At 36.5% G+C, this 14,309-nt stretch overlaps 2 protein-coding genes across 3 annotated transcripts; one reads left to right on the top strand and one right to left on the bottom strand.

The window, feature by feature from the left end:
* Positions 1 to 1,762: 1,762 nt before the first annotated feature.
* LOC125826525 (protein MOS2) lies at positions 1,763 to 3,593 on the top strand. Its single transcript, XM_049505878.1, has one exon. The coding sequence runs from the start codon at positions 1,908 to 1,910 to the stop codon at positions 3,363 to 3,365; it is 1,458 nt and encodes a 485-aa protein (XP_049361835.1). The 5' UTR covers positions 1,763 to 1,907; the 3' UTR covers positions 3,366 to 3,593.
* Positions 3,594 to 5,967: 2,374 nt separating this feature from the next.
* On the bottom strand, positions 5,968 to 13,943 carry LOC125826530 (cytoplasmic tRNA 2-thiolation protein 1). Of its 2 annotated transcripts, XM_049505882.1 has the most exons (10): positions 13,738 to 13,943; positions 13,545 to 13,659; positions 10,757 to 10,899; positions 9,384 to 9,503; positions 8,903 to 9,015; positions 8,717 to 8,809; positions 8,285 to 8,325; positions 6,864 to 6,930; positions 6,636 to 6,747; positions 5,968 to 6,155 (listed from the first exon to the last, which is right to left on the bottom strand). In XM_049505882.1, exons 1-10 carry the CDS (start codon positions 13,825 to 13,827, stop codon positions 5,991 to 5,993), a joined length of 1,059 nt encoding a protein of 352 aa, XP_049361839.1. In that variant the 5' UTR covers positions 13,828 to 13,943; the 3' UTR covers positions 5,968 to 5,990. The 2 variants fall into 2 exon arrangements, with proteins under 2 accessions (XP_049361839.1, XP_049361840.1); XM_049505883.1 differs by lacking the exons at positions 10,757 to 10,899; positions 13,738 to 13,943 and having other exon boundaries at positions 5,974 to 6,155.
* Positions 13,944 to 14,309: the final 366 nt, after the last annotated feature.

Consider the following 14,309-nt stretch of genomic DNA (forward strand, 5'->3'; position numbering starts at 1 on the left):
AAGGTGCGAAAGGTTGGTTGTAGGGTACGCGAAAGGGTAGAGGTAGGAGTAAGAAGTATTGAGAAAATATGATTTGACAGAACATGACACAACATTACAACTTCATATTATTGAGGATATGACTTTAGATAAGAATGAATGAATGTCACTCATTAAGGTAGAAAGTTAATAAGGATAGAGTGTTGTCTTACTTTGCGAAGGTTTAGATTTGTTAGTGCATGCCGTAGTACTAGTCGTACTTTTTAGTTCTTGCCATGTGTTATTTATTGTGTTTAGATTATCACATTATTTGGTTGTTGTTATTGTGTCTTTCATGTAGACTTCACTATGCTCTTCTTATTAATTGTTGTGTCTTTTTAATTATTTTCTTCTTCTAGAGTTTGATGCACTTGAGCCGATGATCTTTCGATAATAGTCTCTCTACCCTTTTCAATCCACTTAGTAAGATTTCACTGAATATGTTGTTGTTTGTTAGTAGTCCAAGCTCGAACTAATATTAAAATTATATGTTTACTTGTTTTCTAATTAAAAAAATAAACTCTTACTTTTTTATTTTTTCTAATATCAATTTCATACTTCATAAAAACTTCTAATATATTAAAGCATGAACAAGTATTTAAAAATTATGAGAAAATATTTTTTTAATTTATATTTTAATGTTTTTTTTAAATCAAATAAATATACGCATAAAAGTTTTTTATTTTGTTTAACTGATTTTTCTTTTTGAGATTATACTCGAGTTATTCAAGTTAATTTTTTAATCATATTGGGAAGCTTGTCAACAAAATTCTTCTTATGGACTTTGCTCTATTGAGATTTGGAATTGATATAATCTCACTTTGTTGTTGCAGCAGAGACCTAAAGAATGAGATGAGACTATAGAGTATATCTTCAATAGTAATAATACTGTCAAAGAAATATGAAACAGGCTATTCAGAGCTATGAGATTATCCTTTTGAGTACCTCTATACTATGTAATCTCTTATAATGACAAAAATCTACTCCGAACAACTAAGCTCACTATTTATTCTAATAGGTTACCCTCAACATTATATTTTGAAAATTTTGAAAAGTTAGGTGCACCAAAAAATACGACCTGTAAACTCTTCCATTGATAAAAATGTTATCAAATCTTCTACAAAGTTAAAGTTTGTATGGGCAAGACGTCCAACAACTTTGATGATTTACTTTATGATCCACCATCAGAAACTTGTCACGAGCAACTTCATATTTTATGAAACAAACTAAAAGATAATGCTTGAAAGTTGAATACTAATAGTAACTACATGAATAGTCAGAATAAAGCAGAGTTGGAGGAGACTTTCTCTTACTATGAATGAACTCCAGAAAAACAATTGAACCTAAAAAATAAATAAGATGAAAATGTCATGTTAAAAAAAAAGCCAAGAAACAATCTATTTAGATCTTCAATCCTTCCCACAATCTGCCTCATCATTATCGTGTTACAATAATTATACATCTTTAAATCTACCTTTAATTAATGTACTTAGTACAAAATTTATTAAGACCCTTGGTCAACTTAGAAACATAATGCTAGTAAGTTTTTTGAGTACGTAAGATTATGAATAGTGTCACTTAATTTTTGTAGCTTTTGTTTAATTTTTTTTTCTTTATACAACTTTTTAATTTTAATACAATAAGCTAAAAGAATATTTTAATATACTTTCAATTTAAAATTATAATAATTCTTTTTCTACTTAAGATGAACTCAGTATTTATTTATCACCTTCCGAGCAAGTATACTCGCATTGATCATTCTTCTATTTTTTATTACTACTATACCCTTCTCGATTTCCGGTACGGAAGTCCTTAGCTCGGCTTCTACCCAATACCGGCAAATTCGCCGACGTTGAAGTTTCCCGTCGCTGTCTCCTTTTCCGGCGACGATGAAGCTCTCGTTTTCTCTCTCTTCAAAGCCATCTTCAAACCTGAAGAAGCATCCGTCTTCTCAGACCTTCACCGGCGACGATCCCCGCAACTCCTCAAACCCCGTCGAAAAAGAGTACGTCACGGAATTCGACCCTTCCAAAGCTGCAGCTAGTTCCACCAAAGACACACTCATAATACCTCCAAAGCAGAACGAATGGCGCCCTATCAAACGGATGAAAAATCTCGAAGTCCCTCTCCAAGCGGATGCTTCTGCTGCCGATCAACCACTTCAATTCGAACTTGACTCTGGCGCTGGTGTCGAACCGGCGTCAGATGGAATCTCTTACGGCCTCAATGTCCGCCAATCAGAAAACCCTAATCCTGATCCTAACCCTAACCCTAACACGAACTCAAACCCTAAACAGATGATTGATCCGATGTTGCATAAGTTTAAGGAAGATTTGAAGAGGTTGCCAGAGCATAACGGGATTGATGAATATACTGATATGCCAGTGGAGGGATTTGGGGCTGCTTTGTTGAAGGGTTATGGGTGGGTTGAAGGTAGAGGGATTGGTCGGAACGCGAAAGAGGATGTTAAAGTTGTTGAGTATAAAAAGTGGACAGCTAAAGAAGGGATTGGATTCATACCTGAAGTACCAAAACCTAGCAGTAAGGGTGAAGGGGCTATTAAATCGATTAAAAAGAAGAGTGAAGATGGTGTTAAAGTAGATCATAGTGATGGTAGTATTGAGAAGATAGATAGAGAAAAAGGAGGGAATGGATTATATGTAGGGAAGAAAGTGAGGGTAGTGAGAGGAAAGGAAATGGGAATGAAAGGAGAAGTTTTGGAGGTGAATAGCAGTGGAGATTTGGTGATCTTAAAGCTTGCGGACAAAGAGGTGAAGCTTCAAGCACGAGACTTGGCTGAATTGGGTTCAGTGGAGGAGGAGAGGTGTTTGAAGAAGTTGTTAGAATTGAAGATTAGAGAAGAAAAGAGTAAACTTGATGGGGTTAGGAAACAGTCATCTGGAGGTAGAAGTAGAGATGAAGCAACAACGGAGAGTAAAAAGGAAAGCAGAAGAAGTAGAGATGAAAGGAGTGATAAAGTATCTTGGCTTGCTAGTCACATCAGAGTTAGGATTGTAAGTAAGGATTTGAAAAAGGGAAGATTGTATCTAAAGAAAGGAGAAATTATGGATGTGGTTGGACCGACAAGTTGTGATATATGTATGGATGAAACTAGGGAGTTGATACAAGGTGTGGATCAGGAATTGCTTGAGACGGCTCTTCCTAAGCGTGGTGGTCCAGTTCTTGTTCTGTATGGTAGGAACAAAGGTGTGTATGGCCACTTGGTTGAGAAGGATAGTGAGAAGGAGACTGGAATTATCCGAGATGGTGATACAAAGGAGTTACTCAAAGTGCGACTTGAACAAATTGCTGAGTATCTTGGAGATCCAAGCTATATTGGTTATTGATCCCAGTCCTAGTGAGTAGAATTTGGCATTGGCATGATGAGGAATTGCTATCAAATCAAAGGTATTGAAGTTGTTACTTCCTTGGCCTCTCATGTTATATAAAACACACATTATCTTTTCTTTCTTATTCATGTAAGTGCTTTGAAGGTTATATTTTTGTAATTTTGATGCATGTATAAGTACTGCTGCTAATGGTTCTTCTGTCAAGAACTTCTAGCTATTAATCCAGTCATTTCTTTTTTTTCTCCTCTTTAAAGCAAGAACAAATCTTCTCTGTTTTTTTAGATGAAAGTAAAAGTATCATTGCCAGTATTAAGTAGATGAAATCTGTGTCATGCCTAGAATTTGGTAGGAAAGATGTCGAACAGATTAGTATAGGTGAAGCTGTTATCTTGTGGTTGTGCCCTTACTTATGGGTCAGAGTAAAAGAAGTTGTACTTATAAGAGTGATTGAGCAAGCTCACTATGCTATACCATTGTTGGATGAGCAAAGTGGTACACCTATTCTTCATTAAAAGTTGGTGCTAATTCTATGATATTCAATGGAATGTGATGAAAGATTTGAGTGTTGTTTCTGTGTTACAGCTAGCTATCCTTGAAATTTGTTTGGAGCATTCAATTGCTGAATTGGTCAATTCCGACATATTTTGGACTTGCTTCCCCCAATGTAGTTGTATCAATAGTGTTAACGTGGAGTCTGTCTGCTAATTTTTTTAGATTAATAGTGCTGTCTGGCTGCAGTATCTTCCTTCAAAAGACTGCTTCTACCAGGTTTACTATTAGTAGCACTTTATAATGATAGAAGCAACACATATTGGGGTTCTATCTTCTAAGCTTACAAAGTTCAGAAATAAGAAGTGTAATATTTTACAAAACATTACTCCCTTGTACCAATTTATGTGGCACAACTGGAATTTCGAGAGTCTACCAAGTTCTTCTTTGACCGATATTTCTTTATATGCCTTTTAGATATTTTAAGTTGTTAATTATTGTGATTTATACTACTTTTATGTAGTTTTCAAATATGTAAATTTTATTTTAAAAAACTTAAAGCTTCTATGCCGAAATCATGACCAAAGTTTAGAAGTTTGAATCTCGAGATTCCAACCGACCAGACCACATAAATTGGGGTAGAGCCTAGAGGGAGTATTTAATATCATACATTTGAACTAAAAAAAGGTAATGTAACATCTAATTAGCATGAGTCCACCTAAGTTGCTCGAACTCTTCATTTTTGGTGCCGCACCTGTGTCGACAAGACATGGGTGTGGGTGTGGCTGTGGGATCCGTGTCCGATTTGGTCAACCGATTTTGGGTACTTTAACCAAAATCGATGAGAAAAGTCTGGCTAGTTTATTGATTTTTGTAGTCAATAGAAAAGCATGTGAAGAGGAGTTGCATGGATTCACTAGTAAGGAGGTGTGAGAGGTAGGTTATAATTGGTTTTGGGCGAGGTAGTGGTAGGTCGAAGAAAACGAGGAGGGGTGATTAGATAGAACAGGACATATCTTTAGCCTATTGAGGATATGACCCTAGATAGGAAGATTTAAATGTTGAGGATTAGGGTAGGAGTGTAGTGGGTAGCCGAGTGTTGTCGTACTTTCTGTGGGATAGGCATGGGGCTAGTCTCCTCTTCTCTTTATTTAGTATTCGCATAGCATCTTACTCTTCATTTTTACTATTACATGTTGCTTCATTTCGTTTGTTTATCTTACTGTTCTGTTGTTATTTTCCTTTCAATCGCTGCTTTGATTACATTTCCTTGAGCTGATGGTCTATCGGAAACCTCTCTACCTCACAAAGGTAGGGGGTAAGGTCTGTGTGTATCATACACTCCCCGATCCCATAGTGAGCTGGGTATTATGTTGATGCAAAGTGAGGTGTACTACTAATCCAGGAGAGTAATATGATTATATCTCTCATATATTGACTTCTCATTATGCGGTATATTGCACGTCACAAAATTGCTTTAGCTTGGTATTTCTAAAGGGGATGTTGCCTCAAGTGGATCCAAACACATTGGGCATCTAATTAGCTGATAGTATTGTGTGGGTCAAAATACGCTTGCATTTGAAACTGCTCAACTGTAGTTTGCTGTCATGAATGCCCCAGGATTAAGCTTCTTGGATATATCTGTGATATATTTTCGTGTAATTTTATGGAGCTTGTGATGGGCTGTGCAGGAAACAGTATCATGAAGGTGCTACGCAGGAAGTCACATTTGCTGAAGAAGACTCTGATGTTGCTTATGCATGTATTTTAGCTCATCTCGGTTGTACATTTTGTAACTGCCTGAATTTCTTTCGTAAATGAGGGTTCTAACTCATACTGCTGAAGTGTTACGATGAGAAGCATCTGTAGAAGCCCCAGACGTTCTCTCAGTATTCTTACTATCTCTGTTTAGTCACACGGAAGAAAGTACATGTCTATTTGAGCTACTTTATAGACTATTCTATGACGGTGGTGATCAAGTTCCATTCACAATTCAATACATTGGGTTCAAATGTAGTCAGATTTGGAGTTTGTAGTTTTGCTTCTACCTCCGTAAATACATAAAGCTACGTAGATAATATGACACTTCTAATTAAAGCCCTTTTCACTGGATTTATGCAGCTACATGAGAATTCAGAAGTCCAAACTTCCACATTGCTTGCTTTGTAAACTTTGTGTTCCATTAGCTTGTTTCGTGTTCGTATTATGTTCGCTATTGATCCCCCGACTCCGCCCTATGCCTAATTTGGGTAAACCACGATTGAGGCCCTCGAGCAAGACACATGCTTTGCACCATTTCTGCATAATTATACAAGAAACGGACCATTCAGTTAAATGAATGCAAGTACTAACAAGTAGCCTATTCTGTACAAGAATACGTTAGTAGTAAGAACAAACATCATTTATAACATCCAACAAGAAGGAAAAGTAAATTCAATAAATATAAAAGACAATAAAACGATGAAAAACAAGTCAAAAGATCTTCGCAAGCTGATAAGCTAAAGGACAGTTGATGACAAAAGAATCTGTCACATGAGAGCAACAGCAGTAGGTCTATCTCAACTCGGATTAACAATTCTTCAGGAGAAACTTTAACCAGTCAAGTTTGCTATTGCATAGGAGACAAATGGATCATACTACAATGACATCATTAACATCTTGGGGAAGTAATAACCAGTAAAGGGAAATCATACTGATCCGTAGAACAAATTATGCTTCAACATAGATGCTAGAACTCGAATATGGCAAAATGCAAGGCAGTAGAAGAATCATCTTTACCTGGCTGGATATATAACCACATCTTTCACAGATTCCTTGTTCTGGCATTTTTGTAGAGGTGGAGATCCGAAAGTCTTCACCTGATTTGATAATGTCAAGAATGGCTCTTGGTCTGTCATCATGATAAATTAGAAATTTATTAAGAACAAAAGTAATTTGCAAAGACTACTCATACTAGATAATTGTCTGAAGAAATCTTTTTTGGGAAGAATTTCAACTGGGAACTACCTCATCCTTTCTAAATCTTTAATGAACTCACGAGCAAATCCGCGGTACGCATTGGGGGAATAAATACCTGCATTTTCATACAGCTAACTTTTTAGGATGAAGCACAAGGATATGACACAAAGCCAAAACAAATCAGTCAGACAATTCCAGTGTTGGGATCATATGGTATCAACACAATAAAGGAAACAAGCACTTGCTCCAGAAAATTATATTGAAAATCCATTTGACGCGTGCAGTGGAGATGAAGCCTAAGGACATTGAGTGCTCAGATCTTCAGAATATCTATGTAAAAGAAATGTCCCGTAACCGGGAATGAAAAGTAAAACCTTAATAGATAGATGGGCAAAGGCCTGTCATTAGTAAAATTTCAAATATTTTAACTTCATCAATAAAAAAAATATATCAGACAATTGAGAAGTCGTCATACAAAAAAAATGGTCATTGAGGATCATGTAATGTTGTTTAAATGCAAGAACGATGCATAATGGAGCCAGTTGCAGATTAAAAACATCCAAATTACTACTTTCTCTGTCCCATTCTAATTGATTAGGTTAACACTCGCAAAGCTTAAGAGTAAAATAGTGTGGATATATTATTACTGAGATTGATAAGAAAAGTTTAAAATAATAGTTCGAAGAAATGGAACTGTTGGTTGAAAAATATCACGTTCATTATGGAACAATACAAGGTAGTATAGGTCTATATTGTTGGATCTTTGGAAAAAAAATGTTTATAATGGTTAACAAAGAAGTCGACTTTTTGGTATGGACTAAGCAAAGAACTAGGTCAATCAGAGTAGGATGGAGGGAGTTTCTGAGTAGTTCAAATGCTGCTGTTACAGTTATTCTAGACAAATTATTTTTGAAGTGTATTTTTGCAATGTAGATAGTATATGGTATAGGACTATCAATTTGTTCAATATAGGCATATAGAATGAGCAGATGTTTAGCCATAAGTCAGCAAGCAACCTTTGCTTTTGGGGATTATTCTCTTGAAAAGTACAACACCATGAAGCCAACAATTTAGTTTCTCTTTCATTCCTGATCTATTTTCTGATGTATACTAGAAACGGATTTAAAGTTCTTGTTCATGAATTCAAGATAATTTCTCTACCCAGCTTTCTACATTGAATTGAAATATTATTTCCTTTCAGATACCGAGAGAAAATTTTAATATTGAACTAATTCTAAGACGTAGCAATTTTAACACGTTCATATTATTTCATACCCCACCTCTTTCACAACACCTGGGCCTCTTTCCAGTGTAATGGGAGGAAAGAGAGAGACTAAAGTGGACAGACATGAACACAATACACATTAAAGTGCTTCAACAAGGAGAATGTAAATATCCTAACATCAAATAAAGAAGACCAGAAATCCTAGTCCTCGTACTGGAAGTTGAAGGAAAGAAAACATACTTACATTCTGTAGAGAAGTAGTCCAGCTTTTTAAAGTATGCATACGTAACAGCAAGTTAAGGCAGGACAGTCATAAGTGATCACAATCAGAAAGCTATGTTTTACTAGGGAAGATGCAGTCATTTGGGGTATATAGTAAGGGGTAGCCCAATAAAATACTATCAAAGAAACCCCTTCGGGGTGGCCCAGTGGTTTGGGCTTGGGACTTCCATGTTGGAGTTCTCAAGTTCGAAACCCCTTGCTAGCGAAAGCAAGGGGTTTGCCTTCTAGGTCGAGCTCGTCGCACCGGGCTTGCCTAGTGCGGGTTACCTCTCCTATGTGGTTTGCGAGCTATTGCATAGGAGCGGGGGTTTTACCCTGTGCGCACCCAAAGGTTAGCGGCTACGGGTTTCCCTTGTCATCAAACAAAAAAAAATACTATCAAAGAAACGGATATATGACAATTTCCTTCTCATAAGTGTATTTGAAGGGCTTGCATCTCGGTATTGGCCCATCTTCTCCGGTAATTATCGATGTGCATCTACCCAATCTGGTTTGTTAGAGGTAAGAAACCTGTCAATAATTTGGGGAAGAAAAGAAGGAAGAGAATCATACAAGAGAACTAAATTACAGTTATTTTTACCTTGCAATATCACCTCGTAAAATATTTAAAAGGACTGTTTCAGCAATGTCATCTGCATTATGTCCGGTAACGAGCTTGTCAACCTTTAGCAGTGCAGAACCTCGATCAAGGGCCTTACAAAACAAAAACTAATCAATATGATCTCTATATTACCAGTTTCAAAGAAGTACCATGAAACTGCAACTGTAAGTGGAAAAGAAAGCATTCCAAACATATTTACTACAAGAAGCATGCAAAGAAAGACACTTCTAAACACTGAACTAAGCTTGGTCACTTCCATAGCAAGAAACAGAAGATTATGTCAGCCACAGAGTAGAGTTCCAAAATATTTCAAAAGCTGTTTTGTTCTCTTGCATACAGCTTTTGTGCAACAACATATATTACATAGAGATTTGCTGGGAAGGTGCAAACTGTGTGCCAGATGTTGGAGACATTTATCCAAAAAAAATCCTCAAACTCAAAGGCAAGTGTGTCGAATTACCTGCCGACGAAAAACACCACAAAATGTGCAGTTGTTCTTCAAGCCTATCAATTTCACTATTTCATCCATTGTCCACCCATACAATTCACTGTAGGAAACTACTTTTAAAGGAAGTCCATACTGCAAGGAGAAGATAGCAATGACATGGTCATAATAAATTGAGAAGATATAGAGGTTAAAAATTTGCAAGTTAAAAAATCAAACTCATCTAGTGTAGAAACTATAGATGCTGCAAAGACACCGTGACACTTGGAAAAATGACAACTACAGATGCTAAAGAGACTCTCAAGTAACTACTGAAAATTATCACAGAAGAAAGCACCTCAACTAATTCTACGATGTACAGGGTACCTCCCACCAACACAAGTACTAAGTAACTCTGGAAAAGGTAATTTCTTAGAGGTGTTCTTTACATTTCTACTGACACACAGATCTATAACAAGAATTTAGAAAAACTCCTAGCGAACTTTGAACTTAATGCAAGCTTACCCAACATGACTATGCCATAATACGAACTAGTTGGTATCCTCAATGTCATTTAGAGGGGGAAAAAAGAGAGAGAAGAAAACATCAGAGGGATGATGTTTCAATTTTCACTCAGTAACTGCTCAATGCTATGCCCCGTAAAGGGATATGAAATAGCAGCACTCAAAAAATTTGTACATCAGCCAATGCGAATATACGAATTTCCTGCAATTCTAGTAAAGAAAACGGATTATGCATATATCAACAAGTTATGGAGTTCTGATATTCAGTTGTGATCATAAAACATATAATTCCATAAGCCAGAGAACATTTGCAAAGAGCAAGACACCATTCTTGCATTGTCTCGTCTGTGACCACAGAAACATCATTCTTGCTCTTGCTGCATTGAATGAGATGGTTCAAACGGAGATGCTGGTGAAGGAAGTAAGCAACAACTTTGGGATTTTTCTGCTGTTTGACAATAATATAGGAAATATGGTTGTAATCCAAACACCTTTACAGATGGTATTTGCAAATAAACTTGGCCAAGAAAAGATGGGTTGATGATTCAACTGCAATATTCATATTTGAAGTTCATTCGGACTAGTTTAGGATCTATGGCTTACAATAGACAAGGTTCCATTCCTCTTCTCCATCAAAGCATTGTAGCATCTAGCACAAGAGGGCTAAGACAAGCCATATCCCAAGATATACACACACTGTGTTGGTCAACTTAAAAACAAACAAACAAGTGACATAAGCTGGCGTTCGTGCAGTTTTTCTCTCACAAGTTAGCAACAAAAGTCAAAGATAAAGATGAAAGGAAACATAGGAGAGTTCACAGAGTTAGTAGTTATTTAACGAGACCTAGGATTCAAACTGACAGCTTAACAAGATTTTTTCCCTGCCTGTATTTCATTTCTTTTGACTGTTTCAAGAGAATCATCCCTGTAACCAGTTATGCCTTCATCCACTGATAGTAAGAAGAGATCCAATCCATAGTTGTGTCTACGGTTCAACTCTGACATTACATAAGCAAGTACTGTTGAATCTGCAAATAAACCGATTACCATAACAGCTGAGATTAATTCCATCACAAAGGAAGAAGGCATGCTTAAAATGAAACAGTGTTTATTACATATGAGAAGCATCCCAGTTAACAGAAAAGCTCTCCACTGTAGGACCATTTACAGCAGCAGCACAATAGCCACGGTGAAGACATAGTAACCATGACAAGTTTAATGGGGTTTTGCAATATAAGGTACAAATCAATGTTTATTAGTAGTAAGTGATAGTAACTCGGGCTAAAAACGAGCTGAAGAGAGTGACAGAGTCAACCGCGAAGTATGTGCGGGTCCACAAGTGAGTAACAGGACCATTAAAATAATTTTTCATGACTAGGATACAAGTTGGAAGGGATTTGGATGGAATAAGTTGCCCAATGGATGAGAGAAGCAAAAATGGTCCCAAGTCCAAGTTAAACAGTGCACTTACGCCCCATGGAAGCTCCATGGCATGAGAGAGTTGCTAGAGAGAACTGAGAAGTTGGGCAGTAGAGTTAAGTCCCAAGGCAGCTCCAGGGGCACGAGAAATTTTTTGCGGGAGAGAAAAATACTTTACTTTTGAACTTGGTTAAGATCTTTTGGAAGGGTTTCAACCTAGGCACTCAAGGTACTCAAAAGGCGAGTAACATGACTATATACATAGATTTTCAACACTTCATGCTCCTAGCATCACCTGGAAAATCCCTAGATTCCAAGAAACATCTTCAGGAACTCAAGTGCGAAAAACCTAAGGTTTTGTGAGAACTACAATAAAGGTAAATTCTTCTACTCCCTATCATTAAAGTTAATATCTTTTGTATTATGACCATAGAATACAAGAACTGATGGAGTTGATAGTGGAATTAACTATAAGCTCTAAATGGCTAAATGAGACTTTGATGGGGTTGAATGAATAGTTTGGGTTAATGGTTTTAACCACTTAAATTATAGATTTTGAAGAGATGTCTACACGAGGTTGTTGAGAAAAGACTTGGACAGTTGTTTCGAGGTAAGTTGAGGTTTCTTTCCTGAATCAAGGGTTAGATCAGAATGTTCATATTGAGTGTTTGATGGGATGTATAATCCAAGCCTATATGTTTATTTATTATTATTATTATTTTTGATAACCGAGAAATCCGTCTGGGACCCGCCCTTTGGACCAATCACAGTCTTCTAAACTCGGTGGATAATGGGCCTGCCCCTCTACCCTTCTCCACTTAAATACCGGGCTTCGCTTTGCATGGTGTGGGGCTTGAACTAAGCCACAAATCCTCCACCTTTTGCCACTTGAGCTAGGCCTTGGGGGCCCAAGCCTATATGTTTATTCTAGCGAGCATATGATTTTTTGTGCTTAAATTGTTAGCCTTACATGTAAGAACGCTATGTGCATATGTTTGCTAATTACTCAGAATGACAGAAAATGATTAACTTCTATGATGTGTTCCAGTTAATTGCTTATATATGAAATTATCTCCATATGTGCAAATGCTTTTATTGCTCAAACCTTCGGTTAGATTCAAATTAATGTGATCACGTTCATAGAGGGTGAAGTAGTCAACCTCCCTGAGTATGAGAGCGATGGTGTCCAGAGTTAGCTATCCCATGCTTGCAGGTGCTAACACACTCAAATTGAGCTACTCGATGACCCCATATATGGGTTGAGCTTGATAAGCATACTCAGAGGCCCCATTAACGCACTCAGATAGGTTGAGTTTGATTGAGCTACTCAATGGCTCCTCCTACAAGTTGAAATTGAGTGAGCAAAATCAGAGGGCCCACAACAAATTTAGCAGTCCTGTGTGTGTTCCTAGATGCTCATGTACGTAGGGTCATCATGTGTTGATCTTTTCAAAAAGTTATTCCTTCTAAAAAAATAACTTCAATTCTAGACTTCCAGTTATCAACTTGAAGACTCAATTTTCACCTTCAGTTTTTTTGAAAAAGGTAACTTGTATTATGAACAAAAGGAATACTCAGAAAAGTATTCCAGTAATACTTACAACAAAATTACAGAGGGAAGGGTGTCCCTACTAAGCTTCATAAATAATCTAAAATACTAGGTTTCACCTTCAGTTTCAAACCTAGTTTTCAGATTCAATATCAGCTTACATATTTGCAGTATTATATTAGAATAACTTCCTTCACTTCTAGCATTTCATTATGATTATAAATGTATAGCTCATACTAGTCTTGTCCTCCGCTTAGGGAAATTGACAATGAGACTTACAGGATACCCTTTAAAGCTACTTAGCACATTTTGGCCTGCCATGCCGCGTGGCAAGTGTTGAGAAAGCAGGGAAACATAACACGTGGCTAGAAGAAGAAAAGTCATAAATTCAGTGACAAGCTCCACTGATTCATTCCAGCAGTATTAGGCTCTTTTCAGATTTTCATATATTTAGATGCTATATTATTCCCAGGGAAATGCCTCGAAGGTTTTTGTATTCATACTTCAGTTCTTAGAGGCTCATTACTTGCTAGTAGGTTTTAGCTTTCAAATACTTCTATGTTAAATCCGTCATTTAGTTTTTCAGTCTTTACTTAGTGCAGACTTTATTGTTGTGCTAAGTTCATTAATAGTCATAAAAAATTAAAACAGGGTTCACATAACGTCTACAAAGGCACAGATTCTGTCAAATAATTGCTCACAAACCTTTTCCACCAGAAGCTCCAATAGCTATGCGTTCCCCAGGCTTGAAAAGCTGATTATCCACAATAACCCTATGAATCTCATCTTCAAACACCGTGTAAAAGCACTCCCTGCATATCTTTTCAGATAAATAACAAATTTTAGCACTTCAAATCTGTAAAAAAAAAGAAAATGAATTGAGGTAACGTGAGAGTACTTGTTCAAGGGTTTTAGGGCGTTTCAAGGCGGCGCGTTTTTCATTACAGAGAGTACACAACCGGCTCCTTGGCTTCGCCGTCTTCTCCATCTTACACGCAAAAACTACTAATCTGATCTCTTGCCGTCACCGGTGAAGGCTGATAATATTCACTTTTGCTCGCTATATCAATGGCTTCTTTATGCATTCTTATTAAATTACAAAATACATCCTTTTGTTGTAAATTGGTGTCAAATTTGACCATGTATTGTACAGAATGAGTAACTTTGAAGATATATTTTTAACTTAACTACATTGATAAAAGAAAGATGGTAACTTATATAATATTTTATATAGTTTTTGAATATTTAAGTTTTAATTTTGAAATATTGAATTAATTTAATTAAATTTAATTATAAAAACTAATTAAATTAATTTTTTAAAAAAATGAAACATGACAACTATTGATGGAAGGAATATTAGGGTAAATTTAATTTTCTTATTTAAGAAATTTGGACATCTAAATTTCACGAAATGAGTTTTCATAATTTCAAGAGCATGTTTGTTTGACGAATGACGACAATGTTATGAGC

Source organism: Solanum verrucosum, unplaced genomic scaffold (genome assembly GCF_900185275.1).
Source record: "Solanum verrucosum unplaced genomic scaffold, falcon-dt-bn FXZP01000060.1, whole genome shotgun sequence".
NCBI lineage: Eukaryota > Viridiplantae > Streptophyta > Magnoliopsida > Solanales > Solanaceae > Solanum > Solanum verrucosum.